Consider the following 26,240-nt stretch of genomic DNA (forward strand, 5'->3'; position numbering starts at 1 on the left):
TTTAAAGCCTGAGCCAGTTGACATCTGACTTTGTAATTGATTGACATTTGTTGCCACAGTTACGGACAATTACATGTCACCAGAGTTTAAAGGTTCATGTGGATCCAACAACAGGTGTTTAAGACCGTTAAGGACGGACGGCAGATCATGGAATAGGAATTGATTTCTCAGTAAGACTTTTATTTATTTATTTTTATTTTTAATTTTTTTACAGTCGCAAAAATTGTCTAGTAAAATCTGAGTTTGACGCACAGAAGCAGAAGAGTTGGAAAAGTGTTGCCTAACGGAAAAGTAAACTTGTGAAAAATGAAGATTGTCACATGTTCTTTATGTGTAATAGGTATTAAACACCTGGTTCAGAGATGATCAGGTATCTCCTTCGAAAGGCCAAAATGGTTATTACACAATAGTAACTTGTGTATTGCTTGTTCAATTGTGTTCAACTATTTTAAGTGGCCTAAATACCAGAAAGGTACCCCCTTTTTTTTACTACAATTTCTAAATACCAGGTAAAATACTGGAAACACCTTAAAATAAAGTCTATTTGGAGCTCACCTGGCTGTGTTCCCAATCTGCCACCAGAGGACTGGATCCTGGGATTAGATGTGTATAATAGGTTTATATGTCTCAGCAGACTATAAATGGATGTAGATTCTTCTAGAAGATTTTATTAAAGGTCCAGTGCAGGTTTTAGAAATGTTTTGTGTCAATATCAAATCATTTGTAGTTAACAAGTACCTACTGTGATTGACAAGTACCTACTGTGATTGACAAGTACCTACTGTGATTGACAAGTACCTACTGTGATTGACAAGTACCTACTGTGATTGACAAGTACCTACTGTGATTGACAAGTACCTACTGTGATTGACAAGTACCTACTGTGATTGTTTTCAATTTAAAAAAAAAAATGGTTGAAAATAAACAAAAATAGCTTCTTAGCAAAGAGCGTTTTTCTCAAGAAGGAATTTTGCTCGGACTGTCTGGGAGTGGTCTGAGAGGGGCGGGGAAAACTGGAAACTATCTGTTATTGGCTGAGAGGTTTAGAACTCTCTTTCTTATTGGTCTGTTAACTAATTTACCGCCTGGTTATGTCACGAGGCAGGCCAAAACTCCGTCCCACCGAAACAGGCTGACATTTCTGGCGGCGTGTTCAAACAGCTCTTACACTAAAAGGGTATTATCATAATTTTCACAATTTCACAGTATTATTACAACCTCATAGTGTGGAAATATATATAAAACACAGGACAACCCCAGTTTTTCATCCACTGGGCCTTTATATTATATTTGAGGCTACATCCGGATGTTTCCAGGTCAAGCTGATGCTGAATGCTCCGACTGGATTGGAGGAGATTGAGAATACTGATCATACAGATGGAATACTGTAGAAACTGGTTTCAGGTCAAAGAGGAAGAAAGACCAAGATATTATAGAATCGACTGTTAATTCATAGGCAGGTAGTCTAGGGGTTAGAGGAGGCAGGTAGTCTAGTGGTTAGAGGAGGCAGGTAGCCTAGTGGTTAGAGGAGGCAGGTAGCCTAGTGGTTAGAGGAGGCAGGTAGTCTAGGGGTTAGAGGAGGCAGGTAGTCTAGTGGTTAGAAGAGGCAGGTAGCCTAGTGGTTAGAGGAGGCAGGTAGCCTAGTGGTTAGAGGAGGCAGGTAGCCTAGTGGTTAGAGGAGGCAGGTAGCCTAGTGGTTAGAGGAGGCAGGTAGCCTAGTGGTTAGAGGAGGCAGGTAGTCTAGTGGTTAGAGGAGGCAGGTAGCCTAGTGGTTAGAGGAGGCAGGTAGCCTAGTGGTTAGAGGAGGCAGGCAGCCTAGTGGTTAGAGGAGGCAGGTAGCCTAGTGGTTAGAAGAGGCAGGTAGCCTAGTGGTTAGAGGAGGCAGGTAGCCTAGTGGTTAGAGGAGACAGGTAGCCTAGTGGTTAGAGGAGGCAGGTAGCCTAGTGGTTAGAAGAGGCAGGTAGCCTAGTGGTTAGAGGAGGCAGGTAGCCTAGTGGTTAGAGGAGACAGGTAGCCTAGTGGTTAGAGGAGGCAGGTAGCCTAGTGGTTAGAGGAGGCAGGTAGTCTAGGGGTTCGAGGAGGCAGGTAGCCTAGTGGTTAGAGGAGGCAGGTAGCCTAGCGGTTAGAGTGTAGAGGAGGCAGGTAGCCTAGCGGTTAGAGTGTAGAGGAGGCAGGTAGCCTAGTGGTTAGAGTGTAGAGGAGGCAGGTAGCCTAGTGGTTAGAGGAGGCAGGCAGCCTAGTGGTTAGAGGAGGCAGGCAGCCTAGCGGTTAGAGGAGGCAGGTAGCCTAGTGGTTAGAGCGTTGGACCAGTAACCGAAAGGTTTGCTGGATCGAATCCCCCGACCTGACAAGGTAACAATCTGTCATTCCGCCCCCTGAACAAGGCAGTTAACCCACTGTTCCCCTGAACAAGGCAGTTAACCCACTGTTCCCCTGAACAAGGCAGTTAACCCACTGTTCCCCTGAACAAGGCAGTTAACCCACTGTTCCCCTGAACAAGGCAGTTAACCCACTGTTCCCCTGAACAAGGCAGTTAACCCACTGTTCCCCTGAACAAGGCAGTTAACCCACTGTTCCCCGGTTGGGCCGTCATTGTGAATAAGAATTTTTTCTTAACTGACTAGCCTAGTTAAATAAAAAATATTTGTTATAATTATCCCATGCTGTGAGAGCGAAGGATCCCCTGGTAGTAAGCCTAATTCCTAGTATTACTCCATGCCAAGAGCTCATAGACATTGGCTGTCAGAATCGTTTGTCTGTGTCGGCTGGCCTGGCATGTTGGCTGGCCTGGTGTGCCTTCCTGCCTGCCTTCCTCTTAATCCTGTTTTCAACAGGACTGATCTTCTAAAGGCAGATTTACTATAACAGGGGTGTGGATGCCTTATTTACTATAACAGGGGTGCTGGATGCCTTATTTACTATAACAGGGGTGCTGGATGCCTTATTTACTATAACAGGAGTGTGGATGCCTTATTTACTATAACAGGGGCGATGGATGCCTGATTTACTATAACAGAGGTGCTGGATGCCTTATTTACTATAACAGGAGTGTGGATGGCTTATTTACTATAACAGGGGTGTGGATGCCTTATTTACTATAACAGGAGTGTGGATGCCTTATTTACTATAACAGGAGAGATAGATGCCTGATTTACTATAACAGGAGTGCTGGATGCCTTATTTACTATAACAGGAGTGTGGATGCCTTATTTACTATAACAGGGGTGTGGATGCCTTATTTACTATAACAGGAGAGATAGATGCCTGATTTACTATAACAGGAGAGATAGATGCCTGATTTGCTATAACAGGGGTACTGGATGCCTGATTTACTACAACAGGAGCGATGGATGTCTGATTTACTATAACAGGGGAGATAGATGCCTGATTTACTATAACAGGAGAGATAGATGCCTGATTTACTATAACAGGAGAGATAGATGCCTGATTTACTATAACAGGAGAGATAGATGCCTGATTTGCTATAACAGGGGTACTGGATGCCTGATTTACTACAACAGGAGCGATGGATGTCTGATTTACTATAACAGGGGAGATAGATGCCTGATTTACTATAACAGGAGAGATAGATGCCTGATTTACTATAACAGGAGAGATAGATGCCTGATTTACTATAACAGGAGAGATAGATGCCTGATTTACTATAACAGGAGAGATAGATGCCTGATTTACTATAACAGGAGAGATAGATGCTTGATTTACGATAACAGGGGTGCTGGATGCCTGATTTATTATAACAGGAGAGATAGATGCCTGATTTACTATAACAGGAGAGATAGATGGAGTTAAACACTATTATTGATTCCATGCAACTTATTATGTGACTTGTTAGGCACATTTTTACTCCCAAATTCTAATAGGAGTCTAATAGGATGCCAATAGGAGTCCAATAGGATTCTAATAGGATTTTGATCGGAGTCCAATATGATTCTACTAGGATTCTGATAGGAGTCCAATAGGATTCTAATAGGAGTCCAATAGGATTATAATAGGATTCTGATAGGAGTCCAATAGGATTCTAATGGGATTCTGATAGGAGTCCAATAGGATTCTAATAGGAGTCTAATAGGATTATAATAGGATTCTGATAGGAGTCCAATAGGATTCTAATGGGATTCTGATAGGAGTCCAATAGGATTCTAATAGGAGTCTAATAGGATTATAATAGGATTCTGATAGGAGTCCAATAGGATTCTAATGGGATTCTGATAGGAGTCCAATAGGATTCTAATAGGAGTCTAATAGGATTATAATAGGATTCTGATAGGAGTCCAATAGGATTCTAATGAGATTCTGATAGGAGTCCAATAGGATTCTAATGGGATTCTGATAGTTGAATTTGTCTTTCTGCCCATAATTTTATTTAAAGAACTCCAAAGTTGTTGTTTCCCCCCCCCCCCCCCCATCTCTTTCAACCATACAGTTTTTCAATTCCTCATCGATCCATGGAGCCTTAACAGTTCTAACAGTCCGTTTCTTAACAGGTGTTTGTTTATCAAATCATTGGAAGAAGCAATTTCATAAATTCATCAAGTGCAGCGTCTGGATGCTCCTCATTAATCACAACAGACCAACAAATAATTTTTTTTAACATCATCCACATAAGAGTCACAACAAAAATAGACTATTAACAGGTCTGTTGGAACTTTGGCTTTCCACTATATTGTGATCACTGCATCCAATGTCTACGGATACAGTTCTACAGTATTAGTAGAAAATGTGGTCGATACATGAATATGATTTTGTTCCTGTAGTGTTTGTAAACACCCTGGTAGGTTGATTAATAACCTGAACCAGATTACACTTTGCAATCAGACCTTTGGTATGGATAAAAAGGTTGCAGGTGAGTACTCCAGTGTTTGGAGAACAATGGAAGCAAACTTGGCAGAGGTAGGTTGGTGGGTTGGAGGGTTGGAGGGTTGGTGGGTTGGTAGGTTGGTGGGTTGGTGGGTTGGAGGGTTGGTAGGTTGGTGGGTTGGAGGGTTGGTGAGTTGGTGGGTTGGAGGGTTGGTAGGTTGGTGGGTTGGTAGGTTGGAGGGTTGGACCCTGAGCAGAGAGACACCAGGTGACCCTGAGCAGAGAGACACCAGGTGACCCTGAGCAGAGAGACGCTAGGTGACCCTGAGCAGAGAGACACCAGGTGACCCTGAGCAGAGAGACACCAGGTGACCCTGAGCAGAGAGACGCCAGGTGACCCTGAGCAGAGAGACGCCAGGTGACCCTGAGCAGAGAGACACCAGGTGACCCTGAGCAGAGAGACACCAGGTGACCCTGAGCAGAGAGACACCAGGTGACCCTGAGCAGAGAGACACCGGGTGACCCTGAGCAGAGAGACACCGGGTGACCCTGAGCAGAGAGACACCGGGTGACCCTGAGCAGAGAGACACCAGGTGACCCTGAGCAGAGAGACACCAGGTGACCCTGAGCAGAGAGACACCAGGTGACCCTGAGCAGAGAGACACCAGGTGACCCTGAGCAGAGAGACACCAGGTGACCCTGAGCAGAGAGACACCAGGTGACCCTGAGCAGAGAGACACCAGGTGACCCTGAGCAGAGAGACGCCAGGTGACCCTGAGCAGAGAGGCGCCAGGTGACCCTGAGCAGAGAGACGCCAGGTGACCCTGAGCAGAGAGACGCCAGGTGACCCTGAGCAGAGAGACACCAGGTGACCCTGAGCAGAGAGACACCAGGTGACCCTGAGCAGAGAGACGCCAGGTGACCCTGAGCAGAGAGGCGCCAGGTGACCCTGAGCAGAGAGACGCCAGGTGACCCTGAGCAGAGAGACGCCAGGTGACCCTGAGCAGAGAGACACCAGGTGACCCTGAGCAGAGAGACACCAGGTGACCCTGAGCAGAGAGACACCAGGTGACCCTGAGCAGAGAGACACCAGGTGACCCTGAGCAGAGAGACACCAGGTGACCCTGAGCAGAGAGACACCAGGTGACCCTGAGCAGAGAGACACCAGGTGACCCTGAGCAGAGAGACACCAGGTGACCCTGAGCAGAGAGACACCAGGTGACCCTGAGCAGAGAGACACCAGGTGACCCTGAGCAGAGAGACACCAGGTGACCCTGAGCAGAGAGACACCAGGTGACCCTGAGCAGAGAGACGCCAGGTGACCCTGAGCAGAGAGACGCCAGGTGACCCTGAGCAGAGAGACGCCAGGTGACCCTGAGCATATTTTAACAAGTTTCTTTATCTATTCCGTATAACTGATCTAACGTACAGTAGTACAAATAGGAAAACATGTCTTCCTTTGCATATGGGGGGGAGGGGGAATTTTCTGTTTAGTGTTTTGATGCGGTTTCAGCAAATGTGTTTTGACAATTGGGAAAACCTGTGTATGTGGAAACAACGTTAATTCAAACTAGTGTGTGCCCAGTGGGATGTAATCCGTTACTACACAACCAAGATGGGCGGGGAGGGTTCTTGTGTCCATCGGCAGCTAAATTAGGCCTGGCCAAAGTGACTTGGGCTCCGTGACTACATTTGACCTTGTGGGCTCAGAGATTCCTTAGAAATGCTAATCCAGAGCTGTAGGGCCAGGGTCTTCAGCCAATACCTGCGTGTTCCTCCCTCTCACGGTTCTCTGGGTGGGACGTCTCTGTCCAACGAGCCAATCATGGGGCCCCTCACTTTACACCGGCGAAGCCTAGATGTCCCCAGGTTCTTGGTAGAGCTGTCCAGTTATCCAATTATAGGGTTACCTCTTTTTTTAGTAGCCGGGTGGGGGTGGGGGGGGAGGGGGGTGGGGGGTGGCTTAACTCAAGCAGATTAAGACAAAGTCAATGCAGCAAGAGTCAGTTGCAGTGTTGTTCTCCACTACGCCTCACCTCCCTCCGGCTCTGCTCTCTGCAGGCAGGCCCCAGACCCCAAGGCCCACACCACACCTCTCTCCTAGGCAGAAGCAGAACGTGTCTGTAGGAATAAGAAAGTATGGGCGCCTACGAGTCTAACCTGGACGATATCCTGGCAGAGGACATGCACCACTGGTACAACAAGTTTATGAAAGAGTCTCCTTCGGGACTCATCACGTTGTTTGAGCTGAAGACGATGCTGGAGATGCAGGGGATGACAGAAGAAGCTAGCAGCTACGTGGACCAAGTCTTCTTTACCTTCGACATGGATGGGGTGAGAAGACCCTCGTTCTCTCTCTCTCTCGCTCTCTCTCGCTCTCTCTCGCTCTCTCTCGCTCTCTCTCCCCTGTCTGTTCGAAGACACGGTTCCACCAGGGATAGAAAGATTAATTAATTAAGTTGAAAAATATATGGCAAATAGAAATCCAAAAATGGATGGTGTTCAGAGATAGATGGGAGAGGTTGAATGGAGCTGAATGGTGGGACTAATAAACAAGATAACCAATGTAAAACATACAGGGTCTGTAAAATGTAAAATGTATACAGGTTCAGAAATGATGTGAAACAGCACAGTTACAAATAGAAATCCAACTGGATGAACATCAGAAATAGAGGAAGGACTAAAAACAAACTAAATATAACTAAGTTTATTAGTGTTTATTAGTTTACTCCAATTGGGGGATCGGCGGTAGGGTTTGCGGGGAATAATAATAAAGGGATATTCTTTTAAAAAGTATGTCTATATAGGTATGTGTATGTATATATGTATGTCTATATAGGTATGTGTATGTACAGTGCCTTGCGAAAGTATTCGACCCCCTTGAACTTTGCGACCTTTTGCCACATTTCAGGCTTCAAACATAAAGATATAAAACTGTATTTTTTTGGTGAAGAATCAACAACAAGTGGGACACAATCATGAAGTGGAACGACATTTATTGGATATTTCAAACTTTTTTAACAAATCAAAAACTGAAAAATTGGGCGTGCAAAATTATTCAGCCCCCTTAAGTTAATACTTTGTAGCGCCACCTTTTGCTGCGATTACAGCTGTAAGTCGCTTGGGGTATGTCTATCAGTTTTGCACATCGAGAGACTGAAATTATTTCCCATTCCTCCTTGCAAAACAGCTCGAGCTCAGTGAGGTTGGATGGAGAGCATTTGTGAACAGCAGTTTTCAGTTCTTTCCACAAATTCTCGATTGGATTCAGGTCTGGACTTTGACTTGGCCATTCTAACACCTGGATATATTTATTTTTGAACCATTCCATTGTAGATTTTGCTTTACGTTTTGAATCATTGTCTTGTTGGAAGACAAATCTCCGTCCCAGTCTCAGGTCTTTTGCAGACTCCATCAGGTTCTTCCAGAATGGTCCTGTATTTGGCTCCATCCATCTTCCCATCAATTCTAACCATCTTCCCTGTCCCTGCTGAAGAAAAGCAGGCCCAAACCATGATGCTGCCACCACCATGTTTGACAGTGGGGATGGTGTGTTCAGGGTGATGAGCTGTGTTGCTTTTACGCCAAACATAACGTTTTGCATTGTTGCCAAAAGTTCAATTTAGGTTTCATCTGACCAGAGCACCTTCTTCCACATGTTTGGTGTGTCTCCCAGGTGGCTTGTGGCAAACTTTAAACGACACTTTTTATGGATATCTTTAAGAAATGGCTTTCTTCTTGCCACTCTTCCATAAAGGCCAGATTTGTGCAATATACGAATGATTGTTGTCCTATGGACAGAGTCTCCCACCTCAGCTGTAGATCTCTGCAGTTCATCCAGAGTGATCATGGGCCTCTTGGCTGCATCTCTGATCAGTCTTCTCCTTGTATGAGCTGAAAGTTTAGAGGGACAGCCAGGTCTTGGTAGATTTGCAGTGGTCTGATACTCCTTCCATTTCAATATTATCGCTTGCCAGTGCTCCTTGGGATGTTTAAAGCTTGGGAAATCTTTTTGTATCCAAATCCGGCTTTAAACTTCTTCACAACAGTATCTCGGACCTGCCTGGTGTGTTCCTTGTTCTTCATGATGCTCTCTGCGCTTTTAACTGACCTCTGAGACTATCACAGTGCAGGTGCATTTATACGGAGACTTGATTACACACAGGTGGATTGTATTTATCATCATTAGTCATTTAGGTCAACATTGGATCATTCAGAGATCCTCACTGAACTTCTGGAGAGAGTTTGCTGCACTGAAAGTAAAGGGGCTGAATGATTTTGCACGCCCAATTTTTCAGTTTTTGATTTGTTAAAAAAGTTTGAAATATCCAATAAATGTCATTCCACTTCATGATTGTGTCCCACTTGTTGTTGATTCTTCACAAAAAAAATACAGTTTTATATCTTTATGTTTGAAGCCTGAAATGTGGCAAAAGGTCGCAAAGTTCAAGGGGGCCGAATACTTTCGCAAGGCACTGTATATATGTGTATATGTATGTCTATAGGTATGTGTATGCATGCGTGTATACACACATCAGCTAACCAGCTCACCACACATCAGCTAACCAGCTAACCACACATCAGCTAACCAGCTAACCACACATCAGCTAACCAGCTAACCACACATCAGCTAACCAGCTAACCACACATCAGCTCACCACACATCAGCTAACCAGCTCACCACACATCAGCTCACCACACATCAGCTAACCAGCTCACCACACATCAGCTCACCACACATCAGCTCACCACACATCAGCGAACCAGCTAACCACACACCAGCTAACCAGCTAACCACACATTAGCTAACCAGCTAACCACACATCAGCTAACCAGCTAACCACACATCAGCTAACCACACATCAGCTCACCACACATCAGCTAACCAGCTCACCACACATCAGCTCACCACACATCAGCTAATCAGCTAACCAGCTCACCACACATCAGCTCACCACACATCAGCTCAGCACACATCAGCTAACCAGCTAACCACACACCAGCTAACCAGCTAACCACACATTAGCTAACCAGCTAACCACACATCAGCTAACCAGCTAACCACACATCAGCTAACCAGCTAACCACATATCAGCTAACCAGCTCACCACACATCAGCTAACCAGCTAACCACACATCAGCTCACCACACATCAGCTAACCAGCTCACCACACATCAGCTCACCACACATCAGCTAACCAGCTCACCACACATCAGCTAACCAGCTAACCACACATCAGCTCACCACACATCAGCTAACCAGCTCACCACACATCAGCTCACCACACATCAGCTAACCAGCTCACCACACATCAGCTAACCAGCTCACCACACATCAGCTCACCACACATCAGCTAACCAGCTCACCACACATCAGCTCACCACACATCAGCTAACCAGCTCACCACACATCAGCTAACCAGCTCACCACACATCAGCTCACCACACATCAGCTAACCAGCTCACCACACATCAGCTCACCACACATCAGCTAACCATCTCACCACACATCAGCTAACCAGCTAACCACACATTAGCTAACCAGCTAACCACACATCAGCTAACCAGCTAACCACACATCAGCTAACCAGATAACCACACATCAGCTAACCAGCTCACCACACATCAGCTAACCAGCTAACCACACATCAGCTCACCACACATCAGCTAACCAGCTCACCACACATCAGCTCACCACACATCAGCTAACCAGCTCACCACACATCAGCTCACCACACATCAGCTCACAACACATCAGCTAACCAGCTCACCACACATCAGCTCACCACACATCAGCTAACCAGCTCACCACACATCAGCTAACCACACATCAGCTAACCAGCTAACCACACACCAGCTAACCAGCTAACCACACATGAGCTAACCAGCTAACCACACATCAGCTAACCAGCTCACCACACATCAGCGAACCAGCTAACCACACATCAGCTAACCAGCTAACCACACATCAGCTAACCAGCTCACCACACATCAGCTCACCACACATCAGCTAACCAGCTAACCACACATCAGCTAACCAGCTCACCACACATCAGCGAACCAGCTAACCACACATCAGCTAACCAGCTAACCACACATCAGCGAACCAGCTAACCACACATCAGCTAACCAGCTAACCACACATCAGCTAACCAGCTAACCACACATCAGCTAACCAGCTCACCACACATCAGCTCACCACACATCAGCTCACCACACATCAGCTAACCAGCTAACCAGCTCACCACACATCAGCTAACCAGCTCACCACACATCAGCTCACCACACATCAGCTCACAACACATCAGCTAACCAGCTCACCACACATCAGCTCACCACACATCAGCTAACCAGCTCACCACACATCAGCTAACCACACATCAGCTAACCAGCTAACCACACACCAGCTAACCAGCTAACCACACATGAGCTAACCAGCTAACCACACATCAGCTAACCAGCTCACCACACATCAGCGAACCAGCTAACCACACATCAGCTAACCAGCTAACCACACATCAGCTAACCAGCTCACCACACATCAGCTCACCACACATCAGCTAACCAGCTAACCACACATCAGCTAACCAGCTCACCACACATCAGCGAACCAGCTAACCACACATCAGCTAACCAGCTAACCACACATCAGCGAACCAGCTAACCACACATCAGCTAACCAGCTAACCACACATCAGCTAACCAGCTAACCACACATCAGCTAACCAGCTCACCACACATCAGCTCACCACACATCAGCTCACCACACATCAGCTAATCAGCTAACCAGCTCACCACACATCAGCTAACCACACATCAGCTCACCACACATCAGCTAACCAGCTAACCACACACCAGCTAACCACACATTAGCTAACCAGCTAACCACACATCAGCTAACCAGCTAACCACACATCAGCTCACCACACATCAGCTAACCACACATCAGCTAACCAGCTCACCACACATCAGCTCACCACACATCAGCTAACCAGCTAACCACACATCAGCTAACCAGCTCACCACACATCAAATCAAATTGTATTTGTCACATACACATGGTTAGCAGATGTTAATGCGAGTGTAGCGAAATGCTTGTGCTTCTAGTTCCGACAATGCAGTAATAACCAACAAGTAATCTAGCTAACAATTCCAAAACTACTACCTTATACACACAAGTGTAAAGGGATAAAGAATTTGTACATAAAGATATATGAATGAGTGATGGTACAGAGCGGCATAGGCAAGATGCAGTGGATGGTATCGAGTACAGTATATACATATGAGATGAGTATGTAAACAAAGTGGCATAGTTTAAAGTGGCTAGTGATACATGTATTACATAAGGATACAGTCGATGATATAGAGTACAGTATATACGTATACATATGAGATAAATAATGTAGGGTATGGTAAACATATTAAGTAGCATTGTTTAAAGTGGCTAGTGATATATTTTACATCAATTCCCATCAATTCCCATTATTAAAGTGGCTGGAGTTGAGTCAGTGTGTTGCCGGCAGCCACTCAATGTTAGTGGTGGCTGTTTAACAGTCTGATGGCCTTGAGATAGAAGCAGTTTTTCAGTCTCTCGGTCCCTGCTTTGATGCACCTGTACTGACCTCGCCTTCTGGATGATAGTGGGGTGAACAGGCAGTGGCTCGGGTGGTTGTTGTCCTTGATGATCTTTATGGCCTTCCTGTGACATCGGGTGGTGTAGGTGTCCTGGAGGGCAGGTAGTTTGCCCCCGGTGATGCGTTGTGCAGACCTCACTACCCTCTGGAGAGGCTTACCAGGCGGTGATACAGCCCGACAGGATGCTCTCGATTGTGCATCTGTAGAAGTTTGTGAGTGCTTTTGGTGACAAGCCAAATTTCTTCAGCCTCCTGAGGTTGAAGAGGCGCTGCTGCGCCTTCTTCACAATGCTGTCTGTGTGGGTGGACCAATTCAGTTTGTCTGTGATGTGTACGCCAAGGAACTCAAAACTTACTACCCTCTCCACTACTGTTCCATCGATGTGGATAGGGGGGTGTTCCCTCTGCTGTTTCCTGAAGTCCACAATCATCTCCTTAGTTTTGTTGACGATGAGTGTGAGGTAATTTTTTTGACACCACACTCCGAGGGCCCTCACCTCCTCCCTGTAGGCCGTCTCGTCGTTATTGGTAATCAAGCCTACCACTGTTGTGTCGTCCTCAAACTTGCCGATTGAGTTGGAGGCGTGCGTGGCCACGCAGTTGTGGGTGAACAGGGAGTACAGGAGAGGGCTCAGAACGCACCCTTGTGGGGCCCCAGTGTTGAGGATCAGCGGGGTGGAGATGTTGTTACCTACCCTCACCACCTGGGGGCGGCCCGTCAGGAAGTCCAGTACCCAGTTGCACAGGGCGGGGTCGAGACCCAGGGTCTCGAGCTTGATGACGAGTTTGGAGGGTACTATGGTGTTAAATGCTGAGCTGTAGTCGATGAACAGTATTCTCACATAGGTATTCCTCTTGTCCAGATGGGTTAGGGCAGTGTGCAGTGTGGTTGAGATTGCATCGTCTGTGGACCTATTACTCACCTCAGCTGCAGTGAAGGAGAGTCCGCATGTTTTGGTTGCGGGCCGTGTCAGTGGCACTGTATTGTCCTCAAAGCGGGCAAAAAAGTTATTTAGTCTGCCTGGGAGCAAGACATCCTGGTCCGTGACTGGGCTGGTTTTCTTTTTATAATCCGTGATTGACTGTAGACCCTGCCACATACCTCTTGTGTCTGAGCCGTTGAATTAGCTTGTTTGATTGCCTTGCGGAGGGAATAGCTACACTGTTTGTATTCGGTCATGTTTCCGGTTGCCTTGCCCTGATTAAAAGCAGTGGTTCGCGCTTTCAGTTTCACGCGAATGCTGCAATCAATCCATGGTTTCTGGTTTGGGAATGTTTTAATCATTGCTATGGGAACGACATCTTCAATGCACGTTCTAATGAACTCGCTCACCGAATCAGCGTATTCGTCAATGTTGTTGTTTGACACAATACGAAACATATCCCAGTCCACGTGATGGAAGCAGTCTTGGAGCGTGGAATCAGATTGGTCGGACCAGCGTTGAACAGACCTCAGCGTGGGAGCTTCTTGTTTTAGCTTCTGTCTGTAGGCAGGGATCAACAAAATGGAGTCTTGGTCAGCTTTTCCGAAAGGAGGGCGGGGCAGGGCCTTATATGCGTCGCGGAAGTTAGAATAGCAGTGATCCAAGGTTTTACCAGCTCTGGTTGCACAATCGATATTCTGATACAATTTAGGGAGTCTTGTTTTCAGATTAGCCTTGTTAAAATCCCCAGCTACAATGAATGCAGCCTCAGGATATGTGGATTCCAGTTTGCAAAGAGTAAAATAAAGTTTGTTCAGAACCATCGATGTGTCTGCTTGGGGGGGAATATATACGGCTGTGATTATAATCGAAGAGAATTCCCTTGGTAGATAATGCGGTCGACATTTGATTGTGAGGAATTCAAAATCAGGTGAACAGGACTTGAGGACTTGAGTTCCTGTATGTTGTTGTGACCACACCACGTCTCGTTAACCATAAAGCATACGCCCCCGCCCCTCTTCTTACCAGAAAGATGTTTGTTTCTGTCCGCGCGATGCGTGGAGAAACCAGCTGGCTGCACCGACTCCGATAGCGTCTCTCGAGTGAGCCATGTTTCCGTGAAGCAAAGAATGTTACAGTCTCTGATGTCCCTCTGGAATGCTACCCTTGCTCGGATTTCATCAACCTTGTTGTCAAGAGACTGGACATTGGCGAGAAGTATGCTAGGGAGTGGTGCGCGATGTGCCCGTCTCCGGAGTCTGACCAGAAGACCACTTCGTTTCCCTCTTTTACGAAGTCGTTTTTTTGGGTCGCCGGCTGGGATCCATTCCGTTGTCCTGGGTGAAAGGCAGAACACAGGATCCGCTTCGCGAAAGTCATATTCTTGGTCGTACTGATGGTGAGTTGACGCTGCTCTTATATTCAGTAGTTCTTCTCGACTGTATGCAATGAAACCTAAGATGACCTGGGGTACTAATGTAAGAAATAACACGTAAAAAAAACTAAAAACAGTTTCCTAGCAACGCGAAGCGAGGCGGCCATCTCTGTCGGCGCCGGAAGTAGAACTTCAACTCACCACACAGCAGCTAACCAGCTAACCACACATCAGCTAACCAGCTAACCACACATCAGCTCACCACACATCAGCTCACCACACAGCAGCTAACCAGCTAACCACACAGCAGCTAACCAGCTAACCACACATCAGCTAACCAGCTAACCACACATCAGCTCACCACACATCAGCTCACCACACAGCAGCTAACCAGCTAACCACACATCAGCTAACCAGCTAACCACACATCAGCTAACCAGCTCACCACACATCAGCTCACCACAGAATGCCATCCTCCACTGTGCCCCCTTGAACTTTCTAATCCTGTAGCTCAGGTTGAAAGACTTCACTAATATGACATATGGCTCATCTTCATATAACTCAGTTATGAACCCTTTGAATGCTGTCTTACTGTTGACCCAGACCATCCTGTCTTACTGTTGACCCAGACCATCCTGTCTTACTGTTGACATAGACCATCCTATCTTATTGTTGACATAGACCATCCTGTCTTACTGTTGAGCCAGACCATCCTGTCTTATTGTTGACCCAGACCATCCTGTCTTATTGTTGACCCAGACCATCCTGTCTTATTGTTGACATAGACCAACCTCTATTTTCCACCATAATTTGCAAAGAAATTAATTAACAATTCATGTATTTTTTTTCTCATTTTGTCTGTCATAGTTGAAGTACCTATGATGAAAATTACAGGTCTCTCTCATCTTTTTAAGTGGGAGAACTTGCACAATTGGTGGCTGACTAAATACTTTTTTGCCCCACTGTAGTTCAAGGCCTACCTTCAAACTCAGTGCCTCTTTGCTTGACATCATGGGAAAATCAAAAGAAATCAGCCCAAACCTCAGAAAAAAAAATTGTAGACCTCCACAAGTCTGGTTCATCCCTGGGAGAAATTTCCAAACGCCTGAAGGTACCATGTTCATCTGTATAAACAATAGTACGCAAGTATAAACACCATGGGACCATGCAGCCGTCATACCGCTCAGGAAAGAAAACGCGTTCTGTCTCCTAGAGATGAACGTACAAAAGTGCAAATCAATTCCAGAACAACAGCAAAGGACCTTGTGAAGATGCTGGAGGAAACAGGTACAAAAGTATCTACAGTGGGGAGAACAAGTATTTGATACACTGCCGATTTTGCAGGTTTTCCTACTTACAAAGCATGTAGAGGTCTGTAATCTTTATCATAGGTACACTTCAACTGAGAGAGACGGAATCTAAAGAAAATCACATTGTGATTGAGAGTGGCCCACTCCTCCATACAGACCTTCTCCAGATCCTTCAGGTTTCGGGGCTGTCACTGGGCAATACGGACTTTCAGCTCTCTCCAAAGATTTTCTATTGGGTTCAGGTCTGGAGACTGGCTAGGCCATTCCAGGACCTTGAGATGCTTCTTACGGAGCCACTCCTTAGTTGCCCTGGCTGTGTGTTTCGGGTCGTTGTCATGCTGGAAGACCCAGCCACGACCCATTTTCAATGCTCTTACTAAGGGAAGGAGGTTGTTTGCCAAGATCTCGCGATACATGGCCCCATCCATCCTCCCCTCAATACGGTGCAGTCGTCCTGTCCCCTTTGCAGAAAAGCATCTCCAAAGAATGATGTTTCCACCTCCATGCTGCACAGTTGGGATGGTATTCTTGGGGTTGTACTCATCCTTCTTCTTCCTCCAAACACGGTGAGTGGAGTTTAGACCAAAAAGCTCTATTTTTGTCTCATCAGACCACATGACCTTCTCCCATGGATCATCCAGATGGTCATTGGCAAACTTCAGACGGGCCTGGACATGCGCTGGCTTGAGCAGGGGGACCTTGCGTGCGCTGCAGGATTTTAATCCATGACGGCGTAGTGTGTTACTAATGGTTTTCTTTGAGACTGTGGTCCCAGCTCTCTTCAGGTCATTGACCAGGTCCTGCCGTGTAGTTCTGGGCTGATCCCTCACCTTCCTCATGATCATTGATGCCCCACGAGGTGAGATCTTGCATGGAGCCCCAGACTGAGGGTGATTGACCGTCATCTTGAACTTCTTCCATTTTCTAATAATTGCGCCAACAATTGTTGCCTTCTAACCAAGCTGCCTGCCTATTGTCCTGTAGCCCATCCCAGCCTTGTGCAGATCTTTCTTTCTCTCTCTCGGAGGACCTGAGCCGTAGGACCATGCCTCAGGACTACCTGGCATGATGACTCCTTGCTGTCCCCAGTCCACCTGGCCGTGCTGCTGCTCCAGTTTCAACTGTTCTGCCTGCGGCTATGGAATCCTGACCTGTTCACCGGACGTGCTACCTGTCCCAGACCTATTTTTTGACCATGCTGGTCATTTATGAACATTTGAACATCTTGGCCATGTTCTGTTATAATCTCCACCCGGCACAGCCAGAAGAGGACTGGCCACCCCACATATGCTCTCTCTAATTCTCTCTTTCTTTCTCTCTCTCGGAGGACCTGAGCCCTAGGACCATGCCCCAGGACTACCTGACATGATGACTCCTTGCTGTCCCCAGTCCACCTGACCGTACTGCTGCTCCAGTTTCAACTGTTCTGCCTTATTATTATTCGACCATGCTGGTCATTTATGAACATTTGAACATCTTGGCCATGTTCTGTTATAATCTCCACCCGGCACAGCCAGAAGAGGACTGGCCACCCCTCATAGCCTGGTTCCTCTCTAGGTTTCTTCCTAGGTGTTGGCCTTTCTAGGGAGTTTTTCTTAGCCAACGTGCTTCTACACCTGAATTGATTGGTGTTTGGGGTTAAAAATCATACAATGTGATTTTCTGGATTTTTGTTTTAGATTCCATCTCTCACAGTTGAAGTGTACCTATGATAAAAATTACAGACCTCTACATGCTTTGTAAGTAGGAAAACCTGCAAAATCGTCAGTGTATCAAATACTTGTTATCCCCACTGTATATACACAGTAAAACGAGTGCTATATCAACATAACCTGAAAGGCCACTCAGCGAGGAAGAAGCCACTGCTCCAAAACCTCCATAAAAAAGCCACACTACAGTTTGCAACTCCACATGGAGACAAAGATTGTACTTTTGGAGAAATGGCTGATGAAACAAAAATATAACTGTTTGGCCATAATGACAATGGTTATGTATGGAGGAAAAAGGGGGATGCTTGCAAACCGAAGAACACCATCCCAACCGTGAAGCACGGGGGTGGCAGCATCATGTTGTGGGGGTGCTTTGCTGCAGGAGGGATTGGTGCACTTCACAAAATAGATGGCATCATGAGGTAGGTAAATTATGTGGATATATTGAGGCAACATCTCAAGACATCAGTCAGGAAGTTAAAGCTTGGTCGCAAATGGGTCTTCCAAATGGACACTGACCCCAAGCATACTTCCAAAGTTGTGGCAAAATGGCTTAAGGACAACAAAGTCAAGGTATTGGAGTGGCCATCACAAAGCTCTGACCTCAATCCTATAGACAATTTGTGGGCAGAACTGAAAAAGCGTGTACGACCAAGGAGGCCTACAAACCTGACTTAGTTACACCAGCTCTGTCAGGAGGTATGTTCCAAAACCTCACCCAACTTGTTGTGGGAAGCTTGTGGAAGGCTACCCGAAACGATTGAACCAAGTTGAACAATTTAAATGCAATGCTACCAAATACTAATTGAATGTATGTAAACTTCTGACCCACTGGGAACGTGATGAAAGAAATAAAAGCTGAAATCAATCAGGATGTCAGGAATTGTGAAAAACTGAGTTTAAATGTATTTGGCCAAGATGTATGTAAACGTCTGACTCCAACTGTGGTTGCAAAGGGCAAAGGGCATCAGTGTCTTAACAGAGAGCTTTGCCAAGGCAGGATACTCCGATCGCAACCGAATCCAGAAATCTGGCAGTGGCTTCTGATTCAATTAGATTTTAACAGAACCACGTGTTGCAATTTCAATGAGGCTCTCTTGTTCAGATATCAATAAGTGGACTGGAGGCAGAGCATGAAAGGGATAACGAATCCAGTTGTTTGTGTCATCCGTTTCAGGAAAGTAACTGGGTAATTGCGAACCCAACTCACTCAGGTGCTTCACTATATCATATTTGACATTGTCCGTAAGCTTGAGTTCATTTGCACACAAAAAATCATACAATGATGGAAATACCTTTGTGTTGTCCTTGTTAGACAGAGAAGAGCTCCAACTTCTTAATTATAGCCTCAATTTTGTCCCGCAATTTTGTCCCGCACATTGAATATAGTTGCGGAGAGTCCCTGTAATCCTGTGATCCTAGATTCAGATCTTTCAGGTGAGAAAAAAACATCACCCAGACAGGTCAGTCATGTGAGAAACTCATCATGTAAGTGAACAATATGGTCAGTAAAGAAATCTTTAAGCTTGTCTCTCAGTAACCAGCGCACTTCTGTATGTTGTGAAAGCGTTACATGGTCGCTGCCCATATCATTGCATAGTGCAGAAAATACACAAGCGTTCAGGGGCCTTGCTTTAACAAAGTTAACAATTTTCACTGTACAGTAGTGTCCAAAACGTCTTTCAAGCTGTCAGGCATTCCCTTGGCAGCAAGAGCCTCTAGGTGGATGCTGCAGTGGACCCAAGAGCCTCTCGGTTAATGTGATTGGATGTTAATTATTTGACTAGGCTACCTGTATTTGACATTGTGTTGTTATTTCGCTGAACACTAGATGGTTTAATTTTATTTTTTGGCAGTGAGAAAAAAACTCGCCCATATGTATAACCCCGTTGGAAATTTGCCGTACCCTCAGCACTCTGGGTATACCTGACATAGACCATCGTGAGAGGCAACTTTGAGAGGCATCCTTAAGAGGATGTTGTTGTCTAACAATCATATTTCTCTCTCTCTCTCTCTCTCTCTCCCTCTCTCTCCCTCCCTCCCTCCCTCCCTCCCTCCCTCCCTCCCTCCCTCCCTCCCTCCCTCCCAGGATGGATATATAGACTTCGTAGAGTACATAGCAGCAGTCAGTCTGATGCTGAAAGGAGAAATCAACCAGAAACTGAAATGGTACTTCAAACTTTTCGATCAGGACGGAAACGGCAAGATTGACCAAGATGAAATGGGGACAATATTCAAGGTGGGCTTCTATATTTATTGATTATTTATGTCATTTAGTTGCTGTGATTTTTATACAGCCATCTTTATCAGGCTCAGAGCCTTGAGGAACATTATAAACTCTCTATACCGCCACTGAAATATAGACTTCAGAGAGATTAACTGTGAAGGGATCAGAAAGGTTTAAATAGCCCACAACTAGACGGTACACATCAACAAAAGGCTGCTAATCTAATCCTAACCTAAATATATCCCTCACTACTGTATGTCTGCTGCTTTGCTAGCTAGCTACACTGGAAATTATGTAGCAGAAAAAGATACTGTAGAATTCTGAGTTGAAGTCATTTTTTACATTTATCCTGTTAGAGGTCCTATTTAAGTCACCACAAGGACACAGTCATTCAAGAAAATGTCTTATCCTGTTTAGAGGAAACATTTCCTATAAGAGTTTTTCTTTTAAGGCTTATCGGTGAACTAAGAAAGTAGAGTGCTATAAAAAAAATAAAAAACGTAACTGTAACTGACTGTTGTGGATTGGCTTGATAGCTTCAAACAGTCCAAACGGTCAACGGACTCTATCTGAGGATATATTCTGGGGCCTGGAGTTACCACTTTACATCTCAGAGTAGACCAATCGGACAATGCTACTGACTACTCAAGCTCTTATAGGGTAACAGAGTTCCTACTAAAGTGTGAACTTGTTCACTTCCTTTCACTGATTTGAAAGGAAATGACTGGTAAAAAAACAAATATATATATATATGTTGGGAAGTCCCATTACTCCTCTGGGGTTCTGACCCCAAAAGGATGACAGAACCCCAGAGGATGACAGAATCCCAGAGGATGACAGGTTGACAGAACCCCAGAGGATTACAGGATGACAGAACCCCAGAGGATGACAGAACCCCAGAGGATGACAGAAACCCAGAGGATTACAGGATGACAGAATCCCAGGGGATGACAGAATCCCAGCGAATGACAGAATCGCAGAAGATGACAGAATCCTAGAGGATGACAGAATCCCAGAGGATGACAGGTTGACAGAAACCCAGAGGATTACAGGATGACAGAACCCCAGAGGATGACAGAACCCCAGAGGATGACAGAACCCCAGAGGATGACAGAAACCCAGAGGATTACAGGATGACAGAATCCCAGGGGATGACAGAATCCCAGCGAATGACAGAATCGCAGAAGATGACAGAATCCTAGAGGATGACAGAACCCCAGGGATGACAGAACCCCAGAGGATGACAGAACCCCAGGGGATGACAGAACCCCAGAGGATGGCAGAATACCCAGAGGATGACAGAATACCCAGAGGATGACAGAATCCCCAGAGGATGACAGAACCCCAGATGATGACAGAATCCCAGGGGATGACTGAACCCCAGAGGATGACAGAACCCCAGAGGATGACAGGATGACAGAAACCCAGAGGATGACAGAACCCCAGAGGATGACAGGATGACAGAATCCCAGAGGATGACAGAGCCCCAGAGGATGACAGGATGACAGAATCCCAGAGGATGACAGAATAGCCAGAGGACGACAGAATAGTCAGAGGATGACAGAACCCCAGAGGATGACAGGATGACAGAACCCCAGAGGATTACAGAACCCCAGAGGATGACAGAACCCCATAGGATGACAGAATCCTAGAGGATGACAGAACACCCAGAGGATGACGGATCCCAGAGGGTGACAGAATCCCAGAGGATGACAAAAATCCCAGGGGATGACAGAACACCCAGAGGATGACAGAACTCCCAAAGGATGACAGAACTCCCAGAGGATGACAGAACTCCCAGAGAATGACAGGACTCCCAGAGGATGACAGAACCCCAGAGGATGACAGAACCCCAGAGGATGACAGGATGACAGAACCCCAGAGGATGACAGAACCCCAGGGGATGACAGGAATCCCAGAGGATGACAGAATCCCAGGGGATGACAGGAATCCCAGAGGATGACAGAACACCCAGAGGATGACAGAACCCCAGAGGATGACAGGATGACAGAACTCCCAGAGGATGACAGAACTCCCAGAGGATGACAGAACTCCCAGAGGATGACAGAACACCCAGAGGATGACAGAACCCCAGAGGATGACAGGATGACAGAACTCCCAGAGGATGACATGAAAGTATAAAAACGCTTATTTCTAATGATATTCTCTGTGACTTCAGCTCTTTGTTCTGTTTTGATTACTTCAGGCTATCCAGGACATCACCAGATGTTATGACCCTCCTACGGAGGAGATTGTGACCCTCATCTATGAGAAGGTTGACATAAATAATGAAGGTAAGAACGATCAACATTTAGAGATGTACATTTATTGCCCATAGTACAGATAGGTATTCTAGGGGGTGGAGTTTAAGTTATCTTTTTAATGCTTTTTAATTGCCTCTAGGAAGCCAATGTGTATCTTATTCTATATATTTTTTTAATTATTCACACCTCCAGGTGAGTTGACTCTGGAGGAGTTTATCGAAGGAGCCAGGGACCACCAAGACATCATGGAGATGTTGGGAAAGATGATGGACCTCACCAACGTTCTAAAGATCATTGTCAACGGACAGAAAAAGCAGGTCAAATCACCCGAATGAGGATGACGTCACTTCCTGTTGCACTTCCTGTTTGATGGACTGCAACGCAGAAAGGTTGTTGTGAAAGAATAGGATTGTTTGGGACGGAAAGTAATTATAGTGGAATGTTTAATATATAATATATGGAGCAAATGTATAAAAGAACAAACGACGAACTTGAGCATCTTGATGAGAAGGTGAATATACATGAATGGGAGGGGAGCCATGTCCCAAATCTCCATCGACCAAGAAGACTGAGTTGACGTAAGGACAATGGAACCATGCCAGGAGGTCATGTGACCCGTCTTGCCTACTCTATGTTCTCTATTTCTACATCCCGATTGTCTTTTCACCCTTTTCCCGAAGTCCCATCATAGATTTAACCACGGTGGAAACCCTCTAGGCAATGATTACACCAATTAAATACTTTGAGATCAATGACAGGAAGTGTGGAAGTGTAGAGAATTGGGATGCAGACTATATGTTCTCTCTGTGTGTATCACTTGAGTATCCTCCTCCTCTAACTGTCACCACAGCTCTCTCTAGTCCTCCTCCTCCTGCTCCTAGTCTCACAGTCACCACAGCTCTCTCTGGTCCTCCTCCTGCTCTCACAGTCACCACAGCTCTCTCTAATCCTCCTCCTGCTCTCACAGTCACCACAGCTCTCTCTAATCCTCCTCCTGCTCTCACAGTCACCACAGCTTTCTCTAGTACTCCTCCTCTCACAGTCACCACAGCTCTCTCTAGTCCTCCTCATCCCAGTCACCACAGCTCTCTCTAGTCCTCCTCCTGCTCTCACAGTCACCACAGCTTTCTCTAGTACTCCTCCTCTCACAGTCACCACAGCTCTCTCTAGTCCTCCTCATCTCAGTCACCACAGCTCTATCTAGTCCTCCTCCTGCTCTAACAGTCACCACAGCTCTCTCTAGTCCTCCTCATCTCAGTCACCACAGCTCTATCTAGTCCTGCTCCTCCTCTCACAGTCACCACAGCTCTCTTTAGTCCTCCTCCTGCTCTCACAGTCACCACAGCTCTCTCTAGTCCTCCTCCTCATCTCACAGTCACCACAGCTCTCTCTAGTCCTCCTCCTGCTCTCACAGTCACCACAGCTCTCTTTAGTCCTCCTCCATCTCTCACAGTCACCACAGTTCTCTCTAGTCCTCCTCATTTCAGTCACCACAGCTCTCTCTAATCCTCCTCCTGCTCTCACAGTCACCACAGCTCTCTCTAGTCCTCCTCCTGATCCTTCTCTCTCAGTCATCACAGCTCTCTCTAGTCCTCCTCCTGCTCTCACAGTCACCACAGCTCTCTTTAGTCCTCCTCCATCTCTCACAGTCACCACAGTTCTCTCTAGTCCTCCTCATCTCCGTCACAACAGCTCTCTCTCTAGTCCTCCTCCTGCTCTCACAGTCACCACAGCTCTCTCTAGTCCTCCTCCTGCTCTCACAGTCACCACAGCTCTCTCTAGTCTTTGTCCTGCTCTCACAGTCACCACAGCTCTCTCTAGTCCTCCTCCTGATCCTCCTCTCTGAGTCACCACAGCTCTCTCTAGTCCTCCTCCTGATCCTCCTCTCACAGTCACCACAGCTCTCTCTAGTACTCCTCCTGATCCTCCTCTCACAGTCACCACAGCTCTCTCTAGTCCTCCTCCTGATCCTCCTCTCTCAGTCACCACAGCTCTCTCTAGTCCTCCTCCTCCTGCTCTTGCTCTCATAGTCACCACAGCTCTCTCTAGTCCTCCTGCTCCTGCTCCTGCTCTCACAGTCACCACAGCTCTCTCTAGTCCTCCTCCTGCTCTCACAGTCACCACAGCTCTCTCTAGTCCTCCTCCTGCTCTTGCTCTCATAGTCACCACAGCTCTCTCTAGTCCTCCTCGTCCTGCTCCTCCTCTCTCAGTCACCACAGCTCTCTCTAGTCCTCCTCCTCCTGCTCTTGCTCTCATAGTCACCACAGCTCTCTCTAGTCCTCCTGCTCCTGCTCCTGCTCTCACAGTCACCACAGCTCTCTCTAGTCCTCCTCCTGCTCTCACAGTCACCACAGCTCTCTCTAGTCCTCCTCCTGCTCTTGCTCTCATAGTCACCACAGCTCTCTCTAGTCCTCCTCGTCCTGCTCCTCCTCTCACAGTCACCACAGCTCTCTCTAGTCCTCCTCCTGATCCTCCTCTCTCAGTCACCACAGCTCTCGCTAGTCCTCCTCCTCCTGCTCCTGCTCTCACAGTCACCACAGCTCTCTCTAGTCCTCCTCCTGCTCTCACAGTCACCACAGTTCTCTCTAGTCCTCCTCCTCTCAGTCACCACAGCTCTCTCTAGTCCTCCTCCTCTCAGTCTTAAAACACACTTTGTCACCAACTGATACATTGTTCTTAGAGGTCTTTTAAGAGAGGATGTATAAGTGCTGTTGTCAGAAGCAAGCCCTTATACCATAAACAGACGGGTATTGAACTTTAGGGGCGTTCTCTGGCTGGTGACTAGGATTCTATGCATTCCTATTTGTGTTCAGGCTAAAATATTTAAAGAAACTGAATAGATGTATTGTATATCCTCTTATTCTAAATAAATGGAATGGATTTGTTGTTTTTCAAAACAATTATGGCACGTTATAGATATGTATAATCATAAGCAAATGTTTGAGAAAAAAAAATATTTTCACAAAGTAAAAACGTCCAGGTTTCTGAGTCACTAAAGATGTTTCATAGTGTGTTTTAGACTGGATGTTGAAAGTGACCCTACATTCGAAATGCACACGTGTCCCTTGGGTTGGGACTGATCTCAACATTAGACTACTTTTAGGGTTCTGAAAACCCAACCCTTCTTTTGTGTTGTTTTTGTACCATCATCATTGAAATTCAAGAGAAATTCTATCATGTATATTTCAGCCCAGGTGCAATATGCATTTTGGCCACTAGATGACAGCAATGTATGTGCAAAGTTTTAGACTGATTCAATGAGCCATTGCATTTCTGTTCAAAATGTTGTATCGAGACTGCCCAAATATGCCTAATTTGTTTGTTAATAACTTGTTATGTTCAACATTGTGCACTCTCCTCTCCTTTCACTGTAATAGCTGCTGAAAATTGGACAGTGAAGTTAGATTAACAAGAATTGAAGCTTTCTGACAATATCAGATATGTCTATGTCCTGGGATTTTTTTTTGAGACTTACAACCTCGCATTAGCCTACGTTAGCTCAACCGTCCCGTGGAAGGGGACACTGATCCCAAATAAATTTTGAAACATGTTTTTTGGGGTTGCCTTAACAATTTTATCAATACAGTCATTCTGAATAAACATACCAATTTCCTGTTGATTAAATAAAGGAAGTGGTTCAACAGTTTTAACTAATTTCTTCAACATGATACTGCAGGCATCCAAACGTCTAGCCATATATCGTTTTTTATATCGTCTTAAAACGCCCCTGACTTCAATGATTACTATGGCTAACAAACTTCCAGAATCATACATTTAGATGCTTGCTTATACTGAAAGATATCCCCTCCACTTGCTACAATCCTTACCTACTGACTACTTGGTTGACATATATTTAATCGTACAGTAGTCTATTTATAACAAGCTTAAATCCTGGTGTTTCATTTATCAGCACAACTAAATAAGGCCTCATAGAGGACCTATGGAACCATGGTGCCTGCTTCCAACAGAAATACCATTTA

General features: G+C 45.9%; 1 protein-coding gene across 1 annotated transcript; it reads left to right on the forward strand.

Moving 5' to 3' along the window:
- On the forward strand, window positions 1-25,903 carry guca1c (guanylate cyclase activator 1C). The gene is made up of 5 exons (XM_031791300.1): window positions 1-170; window positions 6,880-7,152; window positions 19,859-20,008; window positions 22,203-22,290; window positions 22,453-25,903. Exons 2-5 carry the CDS (start codon window positions 6,958-6,960, stop codon window positions 22,593-22,595), a joined length of 576 nt encoding a protein of 191 aa, XP_031647160.1. The 5' UTR covers window positions 1-170; window positions 6,880-6,957; the 3' UTR covers window positions 22,596-25,903.
- Window positions 25,904-26,240: the final 337 nt, after the last annotated feature.

Source organism: Oncorhynchus kisutch, linkage group LG15, assembly GCF_002021735.2.
Source record: "Oncorhynchus kisutch isolate 150728-3 linkage group LG15, Okis_V2, whole genome shotgun sequence".
NCBI classification, from domain to species: domain Eukaryota; kingdom Metazoa; phylum Chordata; class Actinopteri; order Salmoniformes; family Salmonidae; genus Oncorhynchus; species Oncorhynchus kisutch.

What these genes read in the sequence shown, in the direction of transcription:
- guca1c (XM_031791300.1), top strand. Translation starts at nt 6,958, where the DNA reads ATGGGCGCCTACGAGTCTAACCTGGACGATATCCTGGCAGAGGACATG. An exon ending in TTACCTTCGACATGGATGGG is followed by an intron (nt 7,153 to 19,858) that starts GTGAGAAGACCC and finishes CCTCCCTCCCAG; the next exon opens with GATGGATATATAGACTTCGT. An exon ending in AAATGGGGACAATATTCAAG is followed by an intron (nt 20,009 to 22,202) that starts GTGGGCTTCTAT and finishes TGATTACTTCAG; the next exon opens with GCTATCCAGGACATCACCAG.